Here is a 26,717-nt window from a genome sequence, read left to right as displayed (position 1 = left end):
AGTTGACAATAGTATTTGAACGATGTATACTGACAGTTAAGGGCACAAATCACCCTGCTACGCACTGGTAATACCTTAAAACGTTACGTAAAATGAAAATTATTTTTAATACGAGCAAATAGCACGCACGCATCCGACTGTGTCTTTCTATATATTGGCTGGGTCTTTCCCAATGGTGTGTGTACTATCCTTTTGATATGAATTATTTTACATATGAACTAAACATTTCCCGCCACCCTGAAGAACACTTCAGAAATCAAGTAAAATTTAAAAAAAAACTATTTAATTGTAGTTGCTAAATAAACAAACATTTTCTGTTAACTATATCCATGAATCCATAAGAAAAGCAAAACAAAATTCATTAAAGAAAAAGAAAAAAAATATTAAGCCTTTAAGGTATTAGAAATCTATCATTGAGTTGGTAAGGGGCACACTTTCGTGACGGGTCGTCGATAAATTCCATCTTTTGTTCGGACCTCGACTACTCTTATAATTTGATCAGCATCAGGAAAAACATTAACTATTCGACCTAATGGCCAACGTAATGGTGCAATATATGGTTGCTGAAGAATAACAAGGGTACCGACTTTAATTGGATTCGTTACGGTATTCCATTTTTCCCGTGCTTGTAAAGTATGTAGATACTCGACGTGCCAACGCTTCCAAAACTGTTGAACCATTTGATCAATTAGTTGGTATCTATCGAGTCTGTTAAGTTTAACATCTAAAACAGTTGCAGCAGGTAACTTATCTAATGGGGTGAGAGTAAGAAAATGCGCAGGTGTAAGTGCAGACGATTCCGAAGGGTCATCGGAGAGAGCGCACAATGGACGGGAATTGAGCAAACATTCTATTTGGATTAATAGTGTATTCAACTCTTCATAGGTGAGTAACTGATCGCCGATCACTTAAACAAATGAGATTTCATACTTTTAACAGTGGCCTCCCACAATCCTCCCATTTGAGGTGCACCAGGCGCAATGAAATTCCACTGTACCCCTTTATGACTTAATTCTGTCTGAACCTCTCTTTAAAACTCATGAGACGTAACTAAGTCTGAGAGTTCCTTTAAGTACCCTTTCGCCCCCACGAAATTACTACCTCTATCGGAATATAGCGTACTACATAGTACATAGGCCTCTTCGAGCTAAAAAACGTTTAAGCGCTTGAATAAAATTAGGGGTGGAAAGATCTGACACTAGTTCCAAATGAACGGCTTTCACTGCGAGACATATAAATAAACATATATATGCCTTTTGAGATCGAGCACCTTTACGACGATGCAGTACGATTTGTAATGGACCAGCGTAATCCACGCCGGTTTTTAAAAAAGGCTTTGCTTGTTGCACACGACAAGCAGGTAAACTTCCCATTAACGGGGATTCTGGTTTAGGTCGCCATTTGAAACAGATGGTACATTTACTAATGATGTGACGAACGACACTACGAGCCGCCAAAATCCAGTATCTTTGTCGAAGTAGCGACATCAACAGGTGTGGTCCGGTGTGAAAATTCTTGCGATGGAAATATGTAATTAACAGGTTCACTAATAGGTCCCGTTTCGGAAGAAGAACCGGGTGTTGACTATCGAAATCTAGTAGAGAATTGTCTAATCGTCCACCGACTCTCAACAAACCATCCTTAAGAAACGGTCGATATTTGCGAAAGGGTGGTGAACAAGAACCCGTATTATTCAACAAAGCTAATTCCTTCGAGAAATGTTTTTTTTGTATGATTTTTAACAAAGTACTTTCGGACATTTCCAGGTCAATTGCAGTGATGTTCCCTTTACTATTCAAACGTTTAACAAATCGAAGAACATACGTAGTGATACGTAACAGCCTAACCCACGAAGAACATCTAGTAATTACCACATATAAAGGATTTGGTTCTCTTTCTGTCACAACTAATACTACCGGAATTGTCTCAGGAACCTCCGAGACGAAAGGAGGGAGTCTAATTGGCCAGTGTTCCGGGTCCCTTTTAAGCCACCCTGGACCGGTTTTCCAAGCTTCATGATCTACAAATTGTGAGGGAGTTGTACCTCGCGATAAAACGTCACTAATATTGTCTTTTCCATTTATATGATGCCAACGAGCGGTTTTTGATAATGTTTGAATTTGCGTTACTCTGTTACCGACAAAAGTTTTTAACTTTGATGGATGTGTTGCAATCCAACTAAGAGCTACGGTCGAATCAGACAATGCGTAAATATCCATAATTCTCAAACGCGATTGGTAACATTCTACAATATAGTAAATCAATTTCGACAAAAGGTGAGCTGCACAAAGTTCTAAACGTGGAATGGATAGAAACTTCAATGACGAGACTTTGGACTTGGCGCACAATAGATGAGTTGATATTGTTCCATCACCAGTAACAGTTCGTAAGTATATAACCGCCCCAAAAGACGTAACGCAGGCATCGCAAAATCCTATCAAGATAACCGAACTATGAATGCTAGTGCTAATATGACGAGGAACGCTAAATTTTGATAAACAAGATAAGCCACTTTGAAACTGCTCCCAACGTTGCACTATGCTATAAGGAGGCGCTTCGTCCCAATCTAGCCTAAGAAGCCAAAGCTCTTTTATAATTAATTTTGCAAATAAGGTTAGTGGAGCTAAAAAACCAACGGGATCATAACACCGTGCGATGAGGGACAAAACGTTACGCTTTGTGCATTTTGAATTGATTGACTTAAATGAGAAAGAAAAGTGATCCGTAGCAGGATGCCATTGTAATCCTAAAACCTTTAGAGAATCAGAATCAAAATTCACTACTTGCGTAGAACGATTTTCAATGGGTATTTCTTTTAAAAGGTCATGCGAGTTTGTAGCCCATTTGGTTAGATGAAATCTCCCTCGACGGAAGAGCTCAGTTAATTCATGAAAAACAGGTATTGCTACCTCAATGGAATTGACGCTCGATACTAAATCGTCAACATACATGTCCCTTTTTACAATATCTGCTGCAACAGGAAAGGATTCCCTTTCATCTTTCACTAATTGCTGGACACATCTAAGAGCCAAAAAAGGTGACGACCTAATTCCAAAGGTTACGGTATTTAATTCATATACTTTGACGGGTTCACTAGTGGAAAATCGCCATAACACTCGCTGAAACCTTCGATCGCAGTCTCTTATCATAATTTGGCGGTACATTTGTTTTATATCCGCGGTAAAAGCTATATCAAATAATCTAAAATTTAGTAGTGTAGTTAAAATATCCGACTGCATTTTTGCACCCGTGTATAACAGATCATTTAGGGAATAGTTACTTTCGGTTTTGCAACTGGCGTCAAAGACTATACGAATTGGTGTGCTAGTAGACTCTGACTTGACTACAGCGTGATGCGGAATAAAATAATTTATCGAAAAAGTGTCATTTGGAGAAACGAGTGACATGTGCCCTTGCTTTATATAATCACACATTATATCACAATATTGTTCATGAAACTTTGGGTTCTTAACCAATTTATTTTCTAACGAAACGAATCTGCGTAAGGCGGTTGAATATGAATCGCCTAAATAACTACAATCATATTGAAATGGTAACGCAACTGTAAATCTGCCATCGGGTTCACGTTTATAAGTTGATTTGAAAATGTGTTCACAAGCTACTTCTTCTGGCTCTGCTACTGAGACTGACGGAATGTCTTCTATTTCCCAGAATTTTTTTACTAGTTTATCCAAAGATGGTTCCATCACAGAACAAAAGTTGGAAGGCGTGGGTCTCGCAGAGGCGCTAAAGGGAACATTACCCATAACTACATATCCTAACGTGGTACTTACGGCAATTGGTAAATTGGGAGGCCCAATTACTCGCGTGTCTGTCAATAAATACGGAAACAATTCCGCACCAATAATGCCGTCACCCTTTGAGGGAATGTGAAGTTTATCATCGGCTAAGGGCAACGATTTTAAATGTTTTAACGTATCTAAGTTAATTTGAAAATTAGCCAATGGGCTAGTAATGCTATCTACTACAAACACCTGTAATGGGTAGCGTTTGCTGGTATCAAATCTGGAACTAATTACTACTTGTGCGGAACCAATTATTTTACTGCTTATAGACCCAATACCATGAACTGAACCAATGTATTTTGAAATATTTATCTTTAATCTACGGCACATTTCCAAAGTCAAAAAATTGGCTTGGCTACAACTATCAATAAGAAAACGTGCTTCCTTTGGACCGTACTGATCAATTGAAATGCAAACTGTGGCAGTGGCTAATAGGGTGGCAGTATGAAGACTACTATCATTTGCTATGGAGCAACAATTCGTAATAGAACCAGTGGCTGCTGACGAACTAGTATTAGAATCTTCAACGTTGGCTTGCACAGCTGAATTCGACGAAGTCGAAATTTCTAAAGGATTGCCTGGCGATTTAAAATGTAGTAAAGTGTGATGTCGTGAACGACAAATTCTACACGCATATCTACTGGTAGTGGTACAATCGGCTATTTTGTGATGTGCGAAACAGTTCATGCATAAGTTGTTGGATCTAACCAATTTATATCGTTCCTGAGGGTCAACATCTAATAATTTGGAACAATTGTAAGTTCCGTGAGAAGTCGCTTTACAGATCCCACATTTTGTGTTTGTACCACTTTGTACTACAAATGCGTGGGGTGATTTCGTTTTACCAGGTCCACCCATAGTATTAATACTAACCCTACTGTTTTGGACTAAATTCGTCTTTTGGGAAGTTGGGGTGCGCGCACATATTTTTGCTTGTTCCTTAACAAACGACACAATGTCGTTATAGGACGGGAGTGCCGATTTCCTACGCATGTTTTCAAATAATCTTTGTGTTTCGGGGTTTAATTTTGAGAAAGCAAGATAAGCTAACATGTAATCCGCCAAATCGTCAATCTTTAACTTTTGTAGGGCCGTTACAGATGCATGAAATATTTCTATAAATGAATTCAATGTGTATAGGGTTTCGGTTTGCGCTTGCTTAAAAGTATGCAATTGATCCAGGTAGGTATTCGCTATCAAACGAGGGTCATCAAATTTATCGATCAACGTTTGGAGAATAATTCGGTAATTATCCCCTGTAGGGGATATGCCTGAACACACACTCACAGCGCTGCCACTTAAGCATCCCATCAAATAATTTACCCGGTCTACATCGTTCAGGTCCTTATTATTATGAATAATATTGTTATAGCATTCAATGAATAGAGGCCAGTCTTTGAGATTCTCGTTAAATTTGGGCAAAGGCAATTCGGGTAACTTCCTAATTGTTTTGGGGGTAACCATTTCGCGTTGCGTTGATTGAGATTGTTCGGGTCGCGTTGCAACAATTACCTTCTTTGCAACCGATTCTATGTGGCAAATCAACTCATCGAAGCTTTCCAATACCTGATAATTAGGAACATGATCATCGTTAATTTGATACTCTAATTTTGTAATCTCATCCAACACGTCTAAAAATTTTGACTTTGTGTCCTCCAGGGTTTCATATCTAATTCGAAAATGACTAACTTTTTCCGTTGTATTTAAATCGCGACTATTACTATATAATCGTTGGATACGTGCGAAATATTGCTCTTTGTTTGAAGTTAAAATACTTAATTGTTGCTGTTTTGATACCATTCTAAATAAATACGATAACAATTAAGTACGTTAGCTAACAATCTGCAATGTGAAAACGAGCGCGCAACAATATGATTTGTGCTATTTGTAAAATGCGATAACTAATCCGGCTCGAAGGACCAAATGTTTCTAAATAATAATGGACTGTAGTTTTGAAATTACCATCAAAGCAATAAAATAAAATAATTATCAACTTACCCTTTTGTCAAGGCCTGGATCTCCTGCAAAGTAGGTATAGGGAAAGGTGGTAAGAGGGAAAAATGAGGGACAAGTTGACAATAGTATTTGAACGATGTATACTGACAGTTAAGGGCACAAATCACCCTGCTACGCACTGGTAATACCTTAAAACGTTACGTAAAATGAAAATTATTTTTAATACGAGCAAATAGCACGCACGCATCCGACTGTGTCTTTCTATATATTGGCTGGGTCTTTCCCAATGGTGTGTGTACTATCCTTTTGATATGAATTATTTTACATATGAACTAAACACCATTTACCTTGCGGAAGTTTGGCTTTTTTTAAATTCTGAAATCAAAACTTAACGCCCTGGTTTGACTGCATACGAACAAATACAATTCCATAATAAATAATCGAATATATTGACAAACTAAAGTCGATCCAATTCCATTTCCCTTACATTAATCTAATTTAAAATATTGATTTGTTTCCTTTAAATACAGAAAATGCAGCCCCTATCTCGTGGCCACGTTTCGTCCTAATTTCCCTTGACTACATTTTTTATGCACAATACACGCCTGGCAATTTTTTACACAAGATAGTTATACAGACCTTTGGCTAAACAAAATTTGAATTCATGCAAAGGAATATTATCACTTAAATGAAATACAAATAACTAATAAAAAATAACCAAATTCCTTTGTATGAATCCACTTATAATAATTCAATGCAATACAAATTAGTTTCATGCGATGAATCCCCACAGATGGATATTATGATTACGTTAAATAAACATCCGCTGAAAGATAACCCAGCAATGCTTTATACAATTCAAAAAAATTTAAGTAACTTAATCGATATTGCTGGAATCGGTGTAGCAAATGCTACGGCCCTCCCTGGAAAAGGCTCTCTCCAAGAAAAATTGAAAACTGGATCGCCCTTGGGATGATACCTACAGTTAAACTTTCGAGACCCACTTTGGTACAAAATTGCCTCTTGTAGTATGGAAATTTCTGGATAATGACTTTTTACTGATCTCGATCGCATTCAAATCCGGCTTCGTTGACACAATTGTAGTAATATCTTAAGAAAACAATAGGCCAAACTCACGTAATTTTACACTGAATTCATTAATTATTTCGCTACGTATTTGAGTTATTTGAGTATGTAAAATGTCACGATTTAAATGTCCGCTTATTTAATTACGACCGAGTTTTGTTTGTAGTACTTCTCCGACATGGATACCGAATGTACCTACGGGTAGTGCGCCATTCCTGGTTTAAAAATAGATTTCTTAAATCACTAGTAGTGATAACAGTGGCATATGCGTACGCACTGCATTAAAGCGAATTATGTTTATGGGAATGTTATGTTAATAATATTGGTTTCTCAAATACTACGATACCTACACCCTTTAGTTGGCCGAATTTACCCTTTAGTTGACACCAAAATAATGAAAATAATAATGAGCAAGGAAACAATAGAGGAAGTTAATGGTTTTCATCTTGTTCACCAAAACGAAATGAAAAAAATGAGATTAAATTTTAAAAGATCTGAAATCAGCTCAGAATTCTACAAAACAAGCTAGCCATCGAAATATGGACGCAGGTTGAGAACGCGTGATGGTTTTTGCTACTAGTGACAATTTCGCAATGTGGTCTTTTTGACTGGATTTTATTAAAAGTACCGTTATCTACGTATCGTGTTATGAACGTTTACAAGAGAGATCGGCGCATTGTGAGTTTTTTCACTCATAAACCTTTTCGTTTTTTGTGCCTTTACCTTTTAAGTGCAGAAGAAGAAGGGGAAATTAACGTAAATAATAATGATCTAATTATTAAAAATTTCCATTTAGAAAGCAACGAGTTAAATTACCTACCTTAGTATATTACCGAATAGCTTGGTTTGGTACGGTAGGATGGTGGATTACTAACAGCCATCTGATACTCATTGTAGACATTGAAATCCATTTACCTGAAACAAACACTTTTTAAAGTTTATGCTTAAAATTAGCTAAATAACTATAACTATTTCATAATATCATAACTAACTATAAAAATATCTATGTTTTTGTGTATTATTACACCTTAAATAACAAAAAATAGAAACCCATAGCTAATGCACAATACGAGACACGACACACAAGGAAGAAATCAAAAGGTTTTTCAAAAACTGGTATAACATCAATCGCGAATTGGAAAATACCTTCATTATCTGCTTTATACGCTTTTTTGTACAGATAATTTTATGGTACTAGAACATGACTATGAGAGGTAGGTGGGTATACGAGGGTAAGTACTACAACAAAAGCAAACCTACTATCACCCTCTCCCCCTTACTCCCGTTTGCTATATCTTGATTCCAATCTTCTCTTTGTACCAAAATGAACAATTATACAATCTTAATAATTCTTCAAGCATCTTTCATAAATTATGTTTGATAGATCGTGTACTTCTACAAATTTTAATACGATGGATAGGTACACCAAAGAAAATGATCAAGAAACAAGAACCGTTCGTACATACATTTTCGCCATGCCCTGCAAACTTTGCCAGCTAATGTGATTTTGTCAAGCACTAAGAACTTGTAATTGAGCTTCTTTGTATGCGACTAAATAAAAATGCGGTAAATGTAAATGCGTACTTCATTAACAAAACCTAACGCAATTTCAGGAAAATCGTGAACTCGCAGCGCAGGAGAAAGAAACGATTTTGTGTAATGCCATATAATTGCCAAAACGTGTGAGGTACTAGTTATATATTAACAAAAAAAAAAACTTGAATTCTTACTCAGACATGTGTCCTTATTCATGTCATATTTAAATCAAGTTTTTCATGTTTTAGTGACCTATGACATGCAGTTTTCTCCTAAGTCTAAGTTACGTGCTTGTAATTATATTAATTCAAATACTATATACTTATTTCTACTTTCAAAAAAATATACAATTTCCATGAAAAACAGGTTTGCCTAAAAATTGCTTAATCCTTGTAGATACTTAGAGCACGATTCATTTTGCATTTTTGCAAGGAGAACCGGGGATAATTTTTCTTCCTCCTTTTCGGTCAACGTCAACTTGCGCATCGGAAAGGTTCTTCTAACAGAATTAATTGCTTGTTAGTATCAGAAAAAAATTTGACTTGAACAATTAAATCGTTCTAAGGATTAAGAACAACAGGTGGTGTAAGGGTCTTTTAAATTATTGTATTTTTGCCGGCGTCGTTGCAAAAATGTAACAAGAAGTAAAACTGCACATTTCGCACAAAAATGAATGTTTGGGTTAGTTAACTGTTTTACACAAATCATTTCTGTAAAATGCTCCGAATCAGAAAACTTTTGTTCTCCTAGACTCAGTATTACTGACTATAGAGTAAATGTTTGGACGACTGATGAGATTTTTACACAAAATTAAATGGGGGCAAAGTTGCCCCTTTTTGCAAATAAAAAAAGTAATTGAAAGTTATAAAAAAATCTTTGGAAGTAACTGGCATGTCACCGAAAAACTGAAAATGTAAAATTTTATATAGAATTTTACAGATATTGATTAGATGGATTCAATTCGAGATCCGTCCAGTGACAGTTCGAAAATCCGTTGAAGAAGCTTTTTTAAAGATTTCCTCTTCGTGGTATTAGGTTAGCGTTAGGAAGTTCTTCAAATACAATTCCTCAAGGTATTCCTCTACAGATCTTTAAAGAGATTTTCCAAGATCTTTTTAACAGAATTCTTAAGATAGTTCTTAACAAGATTCTCTTCATTTTCTAGCGATTCTCTCAAGGATTGCTCAAGAAATTCTTTATATCCGTATTTAAAGTTCAAGATATTTTTTAGGAAATGATTGGTAAAATATTTCAAAAGCCTATAAAGAAGATCTTAGGTCCGCAGCTTAAGTCTCTTGGGAGTCTTGAGCTCCTTTTATCCGCCTAAGACTATTATTGATCCCCTTAAGTTAAAACTCTCGAGCATTTTGGGTGTCTTGATCTTTGTTTCTTTAACAAGTTAAGTCTTCTAATCTCTGGGGTTTCTTGAATCTTTTAAGCCACTTGGATCTTCTGAGTGCTTTGAATCTCTTAAAACCCTTGACTGTCCCGAATTCCTTGAACCATGTGCCTCTGGGTTCTTCTTTTTAAGTTTATTGTCTCCCAAACCTTTTTATTTCCTTCAATTCCATTAATCTTTGGAATGGCTTGAACTTCACTTGCGTCTTTGGAGTTTTCTGATCGTTTTGAATCTCGGGAGCCTCTTGACCTTTGTTATATAATTTTCATGGGTCTATTGGATATTTTAAGCATTTTTTAAATATGTTTTTAATTTCTTAAGGCATTATATCATTTTAGTTTACTGAGTATTTTTGACATTCTTGAGCTACTTAAACCTCTTGAGTGTTTTGTTTCACTTGAAAGAATCTTTTTTAACAGAATTCTTATGATATCTGCAAAAGTTTTTAACGAGATTCTCTTCTTTTTTTTCTTCTCGGCTTCCTCAAGAAATTCTTAAGCTACGCATTAAAAGCTCAAGATATTTTGTAAGAAATCTTTGGAAAAATGTTACAAGAGTCTTTAAAGAAGTACCTAAAGATCTTAAGTCTCTTGGGACTCTTGAGCACCTTGAGCATCTTAATACTGTTGGCTTACTTGACTAATTTATATCTCTAGAGGCTCTAGAGCCTTTTGGGTGTCTTTAATCTTTTGAGTTTCTTTACTAGGTTAACTCTTCTAATATGTGGGGTTTATTGTGCTGTTTCAGCGTCTAGAATTTCTTGAATTTTTGTTATCTTGATTGACTTGTGTGCTTGAAGCCCGTCAGTTTCTGAATCCTTTTGGACCACTTGGATTTTCCGAGTGCTTTGAATCTCTTAAAACTCGTGAATGCTCCGAATTCCATGAACACTGGGCCATTTAAATCTCCTTTTTATTTTCTTTGAAGTGGGTTGAACCTTCTTGGTCGATTTAAATTTCGAGAGCCTCTTGACCTTTTTATCATTTGAGCTTTTGGGTCTATTACTCAAATTGTAAGCATTTTGGGATTTCTTAATCGCCTGACCCTTTTAAATCTTTAAGTCAAAACAGTTTTCATGCGTCGCAAAACAGACACCCCTTGCAGATGAAAAGTGCTTAGTAAAACAGAATTTGTTTTAAAAAATAGGTAGGTATTCTCAAACCGAATAGGGGTTAAATTTTTACGTTAGCATGTACGGGGTGGCAAATTGACTCTTTAAGTATTATCCATAAAAAAATAAAAATGTTGATGTGCCACAAATGAGACATTCCTCGCAGAGGAGAACTGATTAGTAAATGTGAATTTGTATTAAATAAAAAATATTTCATTTCAAAACGACTAGGGATTGAATTTGTATGTTTGCGTCAACAGGGTTGCAAAGGATTTCTTTAAGTGTAATTAATCAAAGAAACACAACATTCCATGTGCCACCAAGCGACATCCCTTTCAGGAAGTGTGGGTAATGAGCAAGAATCTGCTTTAATAATAATTTTAAAACCGCTAGGAAGTAAATTATGTCTACAGTGTTGCAAATGTATTCTCTAAGCGATAAACTTTGATGCGCCACAAAGAAAACATCCCTTGCAGAAAATTAGTGTTTAGCACATGAGAATACGTAATTCCGTAACCGTTACGGTGTCAACTTTATGTTTGTATTTACCTGATTCCAAATGGACTAATTATGCATAATTAATTAAAGCAGTAAAAAACACAAAAGAGACACCTTGGACTGAAACCCCGTCCTTTTAAGTAAAATGTTAGCACAAATAACAAAAAGATCCTCCAGTATGTTATTACTGATTTTTTGCAGAAATTCAGATTGTGTGCCGAAGATTATATTTTAAAAAACTGTAGCGACTCTGAACAAGTTAAACAAGGATAAACTATGCACAAATCTTTTGCAGATAAAGCGCATTTTTAAAACGAAATAGCTTATACAATAGTTGGATTATAAGATAGTAGCATCCTATATTTATCGATGTTAACCGTTTACCTTTTTACTAGAGGATTAATGTGGAGGGGACACATAAACATTTAAAGGCCCCCACAGACGATTGTATGTGAGTCCCCTTCTCCAACAATCCGCTCTTTAGATATAAGGAAATACAACCGATCAGGATAAGGGGTCGAGAAGAAGGACTATCGTAGAAATTAATTAATTTCGTTGAGACCTTTCATTAGAGGTTGCTACAGTGACTTTATAGAGACAGTGGCGACAACAGGGTATCTCGTTTTTGATTGGTCGTTGGTTCCGGTCGCCATATTGGAGCTAAATTCCAAACTGGCCAATAGAAAGCCTTCAAAACGACGCGGTGCACTCCGTGCTATAATTATTAATTATACTGTTTTGACAGTGTCACCTGTAATTGTCACGGCTTCATGTTACTAGTTTACACTTTGCTTCTTGTATTTGCTTTATTTTACGTTTTCCGTCTCCAGTTTTATATAAACTCGATTTTTAAAGACGCATATAGTTTGGATTTATTACGATATTATAAGGTATGTAATTCGCTTAGTGTTTTTAGATGTAAAACTGTGCCTAACCTTACGACTGGTAATTGATGTAAAATTTTTTTCAGGAGCCCTAAATACCTAATGAGTTTAGATAGAAAACTGGTTAGAGAAGCAGCTTATCCGAAATTTAGCAGCAAATTCATTTGTGATCGTAAATACGTTTGAATTGGTTTCATGTTTGCTGGAGCACATGGAATATTGATCTCTTGTACTCCGTGGACTAGATCAACGTGTTTTGTCTTCCATTTAAGAGACTAAAGAAATACTTTTAAGTCCGGAAGGAGCAACACGCGACAGGGGACAAGAAGTGACAGAAGACACTGAAATGTCAAACACAATTTAATGATTATTTATATGTACATTTTGGATATTGCACCATATTTCATACTTATTATACTGTTTTCCATATACCCATACCTTTTTGAATTTGGGAGGCATTTGTTTTCCCATAGGTTGTTCTGCAAAGCTTTAAACGATCATTTCTGCGCCGTTCGTTTTGAACAAGAATCTTTACTTAAATGAAACTGACATTTATTATTCTACGCTCACAATTTGACATGACAAGGTATATTGATCTTACAATCAATTTTTTAGCTCCAATATGGCGGATTATGATAAGTTGTCGCCACTGTCCTTATAAAGTCACTGTAGAGGTTGCAGGTTAAAACCAGTTCCACCCCCACTCTCTCTTTTGATAAGGGTATAGAAGTAGTTGGTGGAAAACAGTTCCTTTTGTTGGGACCTTTAATTCGTATCGTGTCGTATGGGTGGCACTCCCTAGGTACAGGCGTTTTCAAGCCGCATCAACAGTCGTCTGTGTGACTTAACGACAGTCGTGGTATGACTGCCGGGACCGCCAGCTTTACATGCCCTCCAAAGCATAATAGTCAGGAGATGTTCTGCACCACTAAAAACCGGCAATTAATTAATTACAATACCATGACGGATAAAATCCACGAAAGTTATATTTTGTACAAACCAATTTATTTTAATGCGGCCTTTCATTAGAATACCATGAAGGATAGAACATGTGTCCCTCCCCAATTTTAAAAAGTTGTACTTGGCACCACTAAAGGCATGCGTATGCAAAATCTCAGATCAATTGGTTGCCGCATTTAAAAGTTATGCCCGTTTTATTTCAAAAACAGTGTCTCAGGAAAGAATTCATGGAGGGGGGGGGGGGCTCTCTTAAGACAACAAAATTTGATGGGCGTCTGGCACACCTGTAAGGTATAGGCTACCTATTGCAAAAAATTCCAGGACTCTGGCAAAATCCCCTAAAAGTAGTTCAAAATCGCAGAATAGGGTCCGGACGAACAGACAGGCGGACGAACGGACAAAACGCAAACAATAGCAAATTTTTGTTTAATTCTTAAAGAATGCGCTAAAAATAATCGTAAACGATTTACAAAAAGCGCATTTCCGTATTAACAGTTTTTATCCGATAAATGCTTCGGGCATGAAAATCTGATGGCGGTCCCGGCGACTGCCGTTAGATCACGGCTGTTGATGAGACCTGAAAACGTCTGTACCTAGGGAGTACCACCCATACAATACAATACAAAAAAATCCGAAAAAATTAGTTACTCTCGGAGACGTGATTTCAATTTGCTTTTACAAGAGTATCTGAAATTTCAGGAGAATTGGGTCATAAATAAACAATGTAAGGCTGAGGATGCGTAATAATTTTATTGCGCCTTTTAATCTGCACAAGCACAATAAGCGACAAAACCGTAAAATTATGAGAAGCGAAAAAATAGGTTTTTTGCTATAACTGTCTTTGTAAAAGACCAAAAAAAATTCCTTCCTTGGTGCCAGACTCGACAGCATAACGAACCAAATAGCTAAAAAAGTAGGTCTTAAGGTATAGATCTGACAGCACCACAGCCGTATGGACGGACAAACTAACGGTCGGACCCACGGACGGCCACAGAAAGTGGTCACAATAAGTATAACATTTATTATTTTTGTGGGCGCCTTGGCTTTGCGTACGGGCAATCCGTATTCCGACTTACGTTTTCAATTGTTTTTTTATATACCTATGCGCTCAATTTAGTTTGGTTAAAATTTTCGTAAAATGAGTGTATAAATAAGGAAATTGACTCTGCGCAACCGCGATCCATGCCTTGACGTGTGTTTTCAATTCCTTTGGTAAGAAGTATATTCAGTTACAATTTCGGAAATCAGTGGTACACAAGAAAGAAAGTTAGATCTGTGCATAAATAAAAATCCGACCACAAATAAGAAAGTTAGGGTTGGACAATCCATCTTTGACGCACTACTTCAATTTCATTTTATAAGAAGAATCCTACCTTATACAATTTCAGAAGGATTAGTTGACAAAAATAACGAATGTGGGTCTGGGAACCCGCTCTCCATTGGGGTCTCTGTAACGATGTGAGATACAGTACAGGTTAAATCATTGAATTTATAAAATTCAATGGTTAAATGACGTGACTAAAAAAACGCATTTGCAATTTTTGAAAAATGAGATGCTGAATGAAAACAAGATCTGACGTTTTCAGCTTTACGGTTACTCAGTTATTTTCAAAGATTTAAAAAAAAATTCAAATGATTTTTTTAAGTCACAAAAAGTCGCCTCATTTAACCTACACTGTATCTCACACCGCTATCGAAATACCAATTTGTACGAATTTGAACGATCCTGTACAATTTATTTTTTCATGTACAGGGAGTAACTTAATGCCTTGAATATAAGATTTTTTGATAGAGTGCTTTTGTATTATGATATGGTTAAATATTCTTCACATTTTAAAAAAATTTGGAATTATACAGGGTGCGCCTTTAAGTAGGGCACCAAAATGGTACATTTTTTTAAATAGAACCCCTGTATTTGAATGCATTTTTGAATTATACGTGTAATTGTATGCCTTTTTTTTATTATACGGTTAATATCCGAAAAACTAGTAGTTTTAAAGATAATTCGATTTGTAAGAAAAATTGGGCATCTTATCTTCAAGGCATTAAGTTACTCCGCGCAATCGTTGACTCTCCCTGTACATTTAATACAGTCCTTCCTTCTTCTAAAATTTTAGAAAAATCTGAACCTATTCTTTGATGTCATTGTAAGATGCATCTTAGCGTATAAAATTTATAAGCACAACGGCAAATGTGTAAAATTATGGGGTTATGCTAATCTTTTCTTGGTGCAAGGCTCGATGTCGTAACGAACCAAATAGCGAAAAAAGTAGAACAATAGCTCTTAAACTAAAGATCTAGTAGCAACACAACCGTAGGGACCGACAGACGGACGGATTAAGTGACCAGAATAGCGCATTTTATTATTTTTGTGGAAATGCGCTAAAAATATGTTTATTGATAAGGTTATAACGTATAATTTAGAGGCATGATATAGTGCCCATTACCTACACCCGTGAGTAATAAAAAAATTAGAATAGATCATGTACGTTTGGAATTGTCAAAACTGTCAACAGACGCCGTTTTAGGTTTTGCCTTATTTTCATTTCGAAATTCACGGAGGTCGTAGGAAAAGTATGGTACATAATTCGGTTGTTATTTGCGTATTACAGGTTCGTAAATTGCCGGACTCTCCCGTATCGTGCGCAGTTTTCTACCCACTGTAACACAATGACACAATACACTATTTTGAACTATTCTTCCGAGACTGTAACTTTTTCAGAAAATCTTCACTGATTCTTCCGGGTTTCTTTGGACGTACACTTGGGAAAGCGCTTTGCGGGTTGTTAGGAAATTATTCAGGAACGTTTAAAAGCATATTATGTTTTAGATATTAGATGAGGGAGATTTTTAGGTATCATTAAGTGGGTAACTAGGTTATTAAAATACAAATTTCTGTAACGCTTTCTGCGTCAAAAGCTGAATTACTTGATTTATGTAGTGCGATTTGTGAAGGAAGTTGGTTAGACAAAAGTTCAAATTTGTACATGAACTTTTCGAAAACAAACAAATTACATTTCTACATGTTGAAACTTATGGTAAGAGGGCATGCAGAGATATAAGGTAGGAAGGTCACGGATTTATTTTTAAGAAAAGGACATGATTAAGGTTTTCTAAAATCACGAAGGAATAATTGTAAAGGAATAAAAAGGTAGGTAACTATCCTTGTTTTCCAGAAAACTTTATCAACCCCATTGTAAAGGTTTGTTCGCCCCTAAATTCACACTCCAGTAGCTCCAGTACGCATTCCACAGAGGTTTTTGTTCGTTTATTATTTCTGGATTCCTAACTAAATTTTAGTTAGTAGTTTTAATTGCCTTGTAGACATATAGAATTATAGGGAATCATAAAATACTCCCCAGTTCTATCGAAGACACCATAACATACATCATAAGTGGTAACGTAAGGGGATGACAGTTCACTTACCCACCTACTTAGGATGAAGGAATTTTTGAGCCCTTTAATTTCTTAACACTTCTGCACTACATTTATCTTACGTTAACGAACACCGCACGCAACGCGTTACTTTCGACAATGAACTGGTGGTAATTGAATCAGTCTTCGAATTATCAGTTAAACGGGTTTGAACTTAGATAACGTAATAGGTATTGTCAATGTACCCATGTAAAAGTTTATCGAATTAGATGTTTCCTTTCTGTTCATGAAGGTCACTCAATTACATGTGTTTGTTAAACATTTCGTACTACCTTTCTGTTTTTATCCCATCAAAAAGATATCCATGGCCATAACGTTATCTACCGATCTCCAATTCGTTTGTTAGTACATTCTTACATTCAATTTTCGGGTTCCCATTCCCACCAAATATTCCAAAAACAGAAAAATGAGCAATAAAGCGAAGTATTATAGTTGTTACGCTAATTTTGCATTCAAATTTATGGTAACACACTTTTACGGTTTAATTTTACAGTCATTTATTTAAGGAAATATATGTTCCTTAAATGTAAACATCAATAAATGTTTTCGATTTACTACTTCTACATGTACGCGTCGTTATTAATGTGAAAAGGTAAAAGAAAATGGTTTTTGTGAGAATTTCTGAAGTCATTCTTCCGCGGCGAAGAAAATGGCGATTCATTTACCAAATGTAAATAATTTAAATAATAATAAATATTAAAGGTTTTATAAAAAAAACTATTGTATGCGTGTGTGAAATTTAAAGCCATGGGCATGAAGATGGTTCAGATTGTAGGTGTCAAAATGATTAATTTCTAATATTCGTCATATACGGTAGTACCTAATTAGCTTTTGGTGTAACGTAGCTAAAAAAAAGGATATACCGGCATTGTTAACATTTTTCGTTTTTGCACTGCTGATTCGAGAAGACGGATACAGAGCTACTTAAGATATTAGACATAGAAGTCGTTTTTGAGCGAATTAAGGTCGAAAATTCGTGTCAGAAATAACATGAGTAGGTACATAAAAACTTTACAATTACCAAAACGGGTAGCAGTAAATGTGCCCCTAAAACCTTCGGTTTTGGAATATTCGGTATCAAAAAAGTTCGATCAGTTAAATTTGATTTGGGAATTTGATCCAAAATAATCGCTTCCAGGTAAGTTGCAGCAGATCCGCTTAAGAAAACGAGCATTCGAAATATCTGTTCACAAGGTAATAAATCGCCCATATGTAAATGTAAGTTGCTGTATTTTTATGGGAAATGGCTACTAAATTGTTACAAAAAAGTACGGGCAAACACCAAAAATTAAGTTTAGCGATGACATCATACAAATGGTAATTGCGAAACAAATAGAAATATTAACAGAAGAAAACTCGCATGTCGTGGTGAAGCTTTTCAATGAGATAGGTACTGGAAGAAAACGTATTCTCCAGCCTGTGGAAAGCAGGGAAATTGATAGAGAAACATACAAAGGTACCAGATATGAACATATCCTACAGCACTTAACACTATAAGGCCTGGTTGTTCAACGTCAGTTTAAACTTCAGTTTAGTTTAACTGACAGATTTCAGAAATACGATTGGTTAACTTCTGAAATATTGACCAGTCAAATCTTTTAACCCACAATTTAACTATAAACTGAAGTTAAACTACCATTGTACAACTGGGCCTTATGCCCGGTTTCACAAACGATTATTAAGGTTAATCAATGATTAAAAATACTAGAATGGGTAACATCTTACCTTATAATCGAAGGCAGCTAATATTCTAATACTTTTAATCAAAGATTAAAGTTAATCATCGTTTGCGAAACCGAGTATTAATAAGCTATTTGAACAATTTCTAGCAGACAGAGTAGCAAAAGAAATCGCTATCAGTGAACCAACTTTACTTTAGAAAGAAACAATCACCGTTAGACGCAATACAAAAAATCAGACAAAACCTAACACAAAATAAGAGTAAAAACGGTCAATATCGAGATATACAGGGTCCTGCAACAGTGCATTAGTCTTTCCTAGCTCATAGCAAAATATCAAAAAAAACCTTTGTGCAAATGACTGCAGAAATTATTTTTGAATGTACCTACAGGGTGTCCCAGTTTTATGATGTCAATACAAAACTTTGTTTTTTTAATGGAACACCAACACCTTGTATATTTTTAGTTGTTGCGTGTCATTTTTTAACAAAAACCGTTTCGGGGGTATCGAGGGGAACCAGAATGACGTTATGAGTGACAACCCCCCATTCCCCCTTAACCCCCCAGCCCTCCCTCTTCAAAAATCCTAAATGGCAACCCCATACTTGTGACATATCGTTGGAAAGCTACTGAAAAATGCTTTTCCAGCGGTACCAATGAAGTTAATATTCATTAAGACAATTAAACAAAAATTTTTAATTAACAAAAAAAACTAAATGTTGACATTGAGGGATTTATGTCAAATTGGCCAAGGACTTCAACCTGAGCTGCTTCATTGCATAATCTTGGTTGCTTTCTTTTTTTATTGATAACAGATCCCGTTTCTTCCAATTTAGCGACCACATCTTGAACATAGGCATGGTTTAATTTTTATTTTTTTTTGTTAATTTAATATTAAAAACAAAAGAAAAAGCTTTCAAATAAGAAAAATCACATAGAGCATAAGGCGAGCAACTCACGTACTGAAGAATACTTTGGCGATTTACGTTTAATTTTAAATGAATAGGTAATTCTATTTAAACAAAATAATATTTAAATATAAAAAATAGAATTACCTATTGTGAAAGATCAAAATTGAATTTTATGAATTGGATAGAATCTATTTCTTTGAATTTTTCAGGTACAAATTGAACGGTAGCAAGAGAGTGGGTATGACTCTTGGAGACTCTCACACTACACCTCTTTCCATAAAGGATTTCCCTCCTTTCGTACTAAAAAATGTCTTACTCCTGATCTACCTTTGCTTATACACGGGAGCAGTTTCAGCAAAGTGTTCTCTATGAACTCAACCTACAAACCCTTTCCCAGGCCTAGGTTCAAATATTCATCCACAAGAAAAATTTTCCAAATGAAAACTCGCCTTCAGATGAGAAAAAATCGTATTATAAAGTTTCGGCCCTTAAAAAACTCTGTTTACCTAGTATACAGGGTGATTCCTATAGTACCTGCCACCGTTTGGGAGCGTGTAGGTGGTGCGTAGGGGAGTATTTTGATATAGGACACTTGGGGTCGGAAATCTAAAATAAGGGTGCCAGAGCCAAATTTACCTTCTGGAATTTCGCGCCTGTAGGTAGGCAACCCAACCGGCCGGCGGTGCACACGGAGCGATCTCAGGCGGCGATGTGTGGCTGACACTTGATCAGAATTTTGTTTAAACCCACGAAATCCCGTCTGCAACGACGCGTATCAAGTGAATAAACACTATGGCAATAGTATAATAATAGTTGGCTAGATGTAGGAAGTGCATTGAGAACAACGGTGGCCACGTTGAACACTTGTAAACGTTATTGCTTTTGACTGTCGTTTTCCCTCCTTCCCTCCCATGTCGCTTCCTCGCGCTAACTCGCTCTGCATCGCTCCGCGCGAAACGTCGGTCGGTTGGGTTGCCTACATACAGGCGTGAAATTCCAGAAGATAAATTTGGTTCTGGCGCCCTTATTTTAGATTTCCGACCCCAAGTGTCCTATATCAAAATACTCCCCTAGGCACCCCCTATACGCTCCCAAACGGTGGCAGGTACTATAGGAATCACCCTGTATAAGCAATGGCAATGAAATGCTCCGTACGAAATTTTCACCTGCACGGAAATTCATCTCAGGTAAATTTGGCCCCTAAGCTTCTCTTCTGGAATATTCGCCTCACCAAGAGAAATTGAATTCACGGTAAAGTTGCCCACGCCGAATTATAAAACTAATTTTGAAAGAAACATTCTCCGTGAATAGAATTTGCTCTCGTAATATTCGTCCCTAGGTTCAGCCAGGAATAATAAATAAATAAATAGTCTAAAAAAATAGCGTAGTACGAATTTTTTATAACAAAATATAGCGGGAAGAATTCTAGTCTCGGAGGAGTTACTTGATGGCGAATGTTTCTTAGATGAATCTTCGCTAAGTTACCGAGTTACCGAGACGCAAAAATTCTCATGAGCAAATTTATCGGGCCCAGGTTTCTTCTCGCAGATGAGGTCCGAAGTTACCCAGGCTAATTTACGTGAGTGCGATTTTTTTTGCGTAATATTCCAGGAGCAGGCGAATTTTCTGTTGGAAAAATATTGCAGGGCAACGTCTAGCGAATGTTATAAATTATACGCTCTGCGTTGTAAGACCCATTACAGAATTTGCGTTGCAATTACCAACACCTTTTTTTCCTGTTTTCCACAGACGTGCACACCCTTTGAATTTCCGCAAGAGAACCTGTCGAAATTTAAATAGGGCGGGTTTTCTTTCAGGCTTCTATTCGGAAGCAAATATTGGAAATGAATATTCTGGAAGCGATTTTGGGAGATACAGTATCGAAATTAAATTAAGGCAAATTTCCTGGAAACTAATATTCCGATGGCGTATATTCCAAACGGGAAAACCACAGGGGTGAATTTACCACATTTGGGGCCAGTTTTACGACGATAGCTATTCAACGTCAATCGACAGAAATAAATATGAAAGTTTCGTGCACATTTTTTTTTAATTTTGTCGGTTGACATTTCTTTATTTAGTCAATTTCTGAGATGAAGTTGTGCAATAATCGGCTCGTGGATTTTTAGAACCCGTTGTAGTTAATATGGTAATATTTTTTGTATCGGGAACTGAAAGGTTTAATTCAGTAGATAGATTTGCCTTTGGAACAAGTTCCTGGTGAGTTTTCTTTTCCTTATCGACGAAAATTCCGATGATGAATCTTTTGGTGGAAAATTTTGTGGGGGCCCTTGTTTCGTGCTTCAGGGGCCATTTTCATGGGCGAGAGTTTTTTTACGAATGAATATTCCGACCGCCAATATTTAGGACGCAAATGTTCCAGGGCCGAATTTACGTGGAAAATGAAACGTGGGGGTGAATTTTCAAAGACAATTTTTCGAGGCGAGTTTTCTACAGGTGGCGAATTGAACTCGACCCGGTTTTTTTGTCGGCAAATGTTTCAAATGGTCAAGTCAAGAAAACTTGACGGATTAAATTAAAAACGAAGGTGAATCTTTTGAGGGCTAATTTTTGACCACGGTTGGTTTCAAACGCAAATAATTGTAGTGGGAATATTCTGTAGCAGGATATTCTAGGGGTGAATCATCCTGTGGTAGCAAGGTCTACTTGAACCCACAATTTGACAGAACTAATTCCGATATACATGAAACAATTAGAAAAATCCCTAAAAGAAAGAAAAGCTTTTTTAGATATAATACCCCGCACACAGACGGTTAATCATTAAAAATCTTAAATCCAAATTATCTGGACGTACAAGGTTTGCGGCATTCGGGCACTTTACTCACACAAAAGCACTCGCTATCAGCTTAAGGAAACTTCACTTTTTCTGTATTAAACTGAACTCAATGACTCGAACCGGCTTTTTTCTAAATACAGGCCAACCGTTTTTAAAAAATTTCCACAAACTTGTACTACTGCAATTGACGATAACTTAAATCCTTTATTAAGATTGCTTAACTTTTTCTGCGGCACTTAAACTTGGCAGAATAAAATAAGATAAGTACAGGTTCTTTTTAGCAGAGCGGAGTGCTTCTAAAATGTGAATACACGGACGGAACTTGTATCGTTAATAACAATAGGCAATAGCTAATAGAAACAAAGGTTTATTGTGCGTTGCTAACCAAAGAAACCATACCTTTGTTTCTAAGGCATTAGATCATGATAATTATTGTATAAACCCACCATAGATATCCCAGAACGAATGTTCAGGGTCCCAGTTTTCCTGGGCGACTATTTAGGAAGCAAATGTTCCAGAAGCGAATTTACTTTCTAGGGCATGAGTATTCCAGGGACGAATTTTCGAAGACGAATTTTCCGGTGTTAAACAGTCATAGCTTTGCTGAGGTATGGAAAGCGTATATTTTCATTAGATTTTTTTATAGTTAATTGCTAGAAAAAGGAAGGATTACTGTCGGTTTATAATTTGAAACTTTCACTTTGTAGTCTTTTTGTCCTTTGTCGCATGTTCGAGGACCAAGTTTAAAGACGATTTTGCCGAGAAGAACTTCCCAGTGGACGCTGAAAATACGGATTATTAAAAGTAGCTATACTATCCTTAAGCATTTTCTTTGTCGCACTTTTTCTTAAAGGAACTTCTTTGTAAGTCGAGCATTTCAAACGTATAGTGTTTTTGGAGCAGGTTTTTGAGTATTCCAGTGGGGGAGTTGGGGTGCGAAAATTTTGAAGGCGAATCTGCTTGAAAGAGAGTTTTCTTGTGACGAATTTACCGTGGCGAATGATGCCATAAATGGGACGGGAGCAGACCAAAATTCCGGGGGTGAATCTTTCCGAGCCGATTTTTTTTTGGAACTAGTTGTTCCGGGAGCGAATCTTCAGGTGGCGCATAATTACAGTGCGAATAATCCGGAGTGGGATAAGCATTCCGGGGACTGAATCGTCCTAGGGCCAACTTTATGGAGGCGGTTCGGCAGGTGGCGAATTTTTGAGCGCCGATACAAATATCTTTATATGCAAATCTATTGCCTTTGATGTAAAAATGAAGCAGCATTATTCGCAAGGCTGTTAATAATAAAGGAACAGTTGTTTGTTAAATGAATAATTTGGAAATGAAAAATAGGATACTGTACGTTCCGTTATTAATGCATAGAAATGAAAACAAGGCGTAGTCATGTAAAAGTAAAATTTTTAATTAATTATTTAAATAACAGCGTATGTTATACAGCCTTATTCTCTTTTTGCGTTGTTCTCATACAATGAAAAAGAAAAAATGGAACATATTTTTAATGCCCACTCAAAAATTACTTAATAAAGTATGATTAACTGGGCGTTAGATTGTGACTTTTTTCGGAATTAAGCGTATGTGGTCGTATCACAGCAGATAGTTTTACCACAAATTAATTTCGAAACTTCCTGGATCATTTTGTAGAATTAATTGTCAAGAATAGATAAAAAATATGTTGGCAAATCCGTTTGGTAGTTGTAATGGTAATAATAATAATTTGGCTTCGTTGGACGGTATAACACGGTGCAGCTAATTATAATAGTGTTTGTAGGGTTGGAACGGTGCATCACGGTGGGGGTAGGCGGAAGGCGGTCACCACCGACCTCACGCAGTCTCCTCGCGTTGCCTACGGTACCGCTGTCCGCACACGGGGTCCTCAATCCTCATTGTTATACTCAACCTTCCCTCTATGTACACACGCAGTTCGTAAACCACGCGAGTTCGACAAGAGTGATTAAGTGGTTCAATTTGTGTCTTGTGCGTAACCCCTTAATTTCTGAAAAAGTTACGCTCGTCTACTCCGGATACCTACCACAATACCTATACCTACTCTTCGGGGTCTTTTTTTAAATCAAAGAAAAGGGGAGGTTTATAAATATTAAAAGCGACGAGCCGTGATTATGAATATGAAGTGCGAGCGGGGCGGCGGCGCGTCTCTTCGAAAGCATCGCGGCAAATAAAAAGAACACCTGTAGCATCCTAAACATTTTATTACACACGTATTTCCTAAAGAGCGAAATCTTGTTTTACAAATACCTCCCAATAAGAACTTTTCAAGCATTTTAAGATTACAAAAGACTTAATTTGCGGTGATTGAGTCGTTTTAGTTTCCGTCGTCGGAACTCAATTAATTCCTAATTACAGTCTAACTAATCCAAAATCAAATTGGGAGCGTGTCGTAGGTGGTAAATATTCAAAATGGAGGACACCTGGGAATCTTCGATGATGTTAGGAGTGGGGATGAATGATATGCGAGTAATAGGGGATATTCAACCCTCATGTTCGGGCCAAACAATACCCCGGGAACTTAACCATCAAAGTATGCAACATCATCGGGAGTTACAGCCGAGCGCGGATGTAACCCAGGATATGAACTCTGACATTCACCAAACCATCAACCAAGACATGGGGAGAGACCTTAATCAGGATTTGCACCATCATCATCACGGCGATTATTTCACAAATCAGGTATGAGACTGCAGAAAAAAAAAGGAAATGTTTTACAATGACTATGTTTGTATAGGGTACGCCTGAACTTTCTCTGGGGCTTTTTGATAGCTAATTGCGATGTGATTAATGGATTAGGTATCACTGTAACACGTAACCCAGTAGGACGTTTATTTAACCGTAATTAAAATTGAACGAGTTTGTGAGACTATCCTTAAAAGATTACGAATAGGTTTCGCTAGGAGGCAGCTCGTTAATTAACAATACAGTGCGTTATTTATGTTCGGTCGATTAATGATAACACGATCAAGCCGGAGGATTTAAAAGACGCCGTGATTTTAATGTAAATCGTAATAGCGCACGCAAGGGGATGACGTCGCGACGGTGTACCGACAAAGCTTGGACTTCCCGAAAGCACAAAGCTGCCAGTGTAATTCATAATCTCGGATCGTAATTACGTCTTGAACGAATTTGCGAAAAAATGCACAGGCTTTACACTACACCGTCCACGTATTTAGATTTTACACGCGTGTAGCGTATATGAATACGCATTTCCTGAGCGATTCGTAACGGAACTAGGATCGTTTTCCTCCAAAGTGGCCAAATCGAAACGGAATATTAAGATCGTTTGTTACGCAATAAACGCTCTTTCCGAGATTTGTCAATGCGGCTAAATTTAGGTTTACGTTTATGGAGCACTTTGTGCTGAAACAGTCTGCGGATTCATCTACCCGCTTCTGCAGTTAAATAAATAAAATGAGAAAGAGGAGAAAAATCTCTGCACTTTTAATGTTAAGCTTCTAGTTACCGTTAAAGGACCAAGAAGGAGAAACGCGAATTAAAAGAAAATAGGAGGCACAATGTGAACAACTCTCGTAGAGATAATTAGCCAAAGTTCTAACAAACCTCCCCAATTATTAGTTAGTGCTAACCTTCACGGGGGATGTTTTCCGAGACAAATAACGTTCACTAATTTATAAAGATTAGCAGTTGGATAGATATTAAACACCTATAAATCTGGTGTTTTTGTATAGCATAACATATAACATGATTTAAACAATTTCAAAAATGCGGTCTTAGGCCATCTACACGGAGTTTGTACCCCTAACACTCGGTAAACTGAATGTTTTAACAAGAAACCACAATTTTTCATGCAAAAATAAATTCGTGAAACTTTCACTCTGTGCTACCCACAAATTTGATCAAATGACTCTAAAGTTGAATGATTAATAAGAGCTCAATAAGGTCTAAACTAAAGTAACGAGTGTGCTCCTCAGAATGATCTCCAAACCCCGATCTTACATTTCTCAAAGCTTTGGAAAGTTCCTCCGACATTCGGCGATACCTATACTGAAAAATGGCGTTTCTTATCCCAGTTACATAGTAGATACATTTTTTATGCGACTCTGAAAATGTTACACCTTTCACTTTAGTATGTATCTACCTAGGAAAAAAGTACATACTTTATATACCTACTAGGAAAAAAAGTGGTGCATTCCACCATCGCATTCTGTTCGATTTTTGTACGCCTAGAGAAAAAAGTATATAAAAGTTTTATCACACCTCCAATTCAGAAATCGCATTTGTTTAAAACGTCATTCTCATATACCGTTAGTAATTTATACAGAGTGGCCCAACGAGAAGTACACAGAGGGCTTTTAGGGTATTAAATTTAGAAATTTCGAAAAATCCTTGAACACGTCAATTTTGTATTCAAGGGGGACAACTTTTGGAATACAAATCACGAACCCAAGTCTTCACCCCTCTACGTAGGGAGCTTACCCTCTAAAATTTTAAATGGAATCCTATGGCAAATGGCACATTATTTGAAAGCCAATTTAATTATGATTACTAATCTGCTTTGCTTTTTAAATTCTATTGATTCGTTTCGGAGATAATTCGCATTTGAAATGGTTTTTTCTAAACCAAAACAAATGCGATCTAAGTCACCTTGTATTAAAATTTTATTTTGACGCTTCAATTTGT

The 26,717-nt window shown here is 36.6% G+C and overlaps 1 protein-coding gene across 1 annotated transcript in view; it reads left to right on the top strand.

The window, feature by feature from the left end:
* Window positions 1-23,919: 23,919 nt before the first annotated feature.
* Window positions 23,920-26,717, top strand: part of LOC116173478 (homeobox protein araucan-like) — a 66,335-nt gene continuing 63,537 nt past the window's right edge. Inside the window, exon 1 of the mRNA XM_031490974.1 lies at window positions 23,920-24,752. Coding sequence (XP_031346834.1) covers window positions 24,483-24,752 — 270 coding nt within the window. The 5' untranslated portion in view covers window positions 23,920-24,482. The remainder of the gene's footprint in view (window positions 24,753-26,717) is intronic.

This window comes from Photinus pyralis, unplaced genomic scaffold (genome assembly GCF_008802855.1).
Source record: "Photinus pyralis isolate 1611_PpyrPB1 unplaced genomic scaffold, Ppyr1.3 Ppyr1.4_LG6, whole genome shotgun sequence".
Lineage (NCBI taxonomy): Eukaryota > Metazoa > Arthropoda > Insecta > Coleoptera > Lampyridae > Photinus > Photinus pyralis.
The sequence above is the reverse complement of the archived record's forward strand: the minus strand, read 5'-3'. Positions and strand labels throughout refer to the sequence as shown.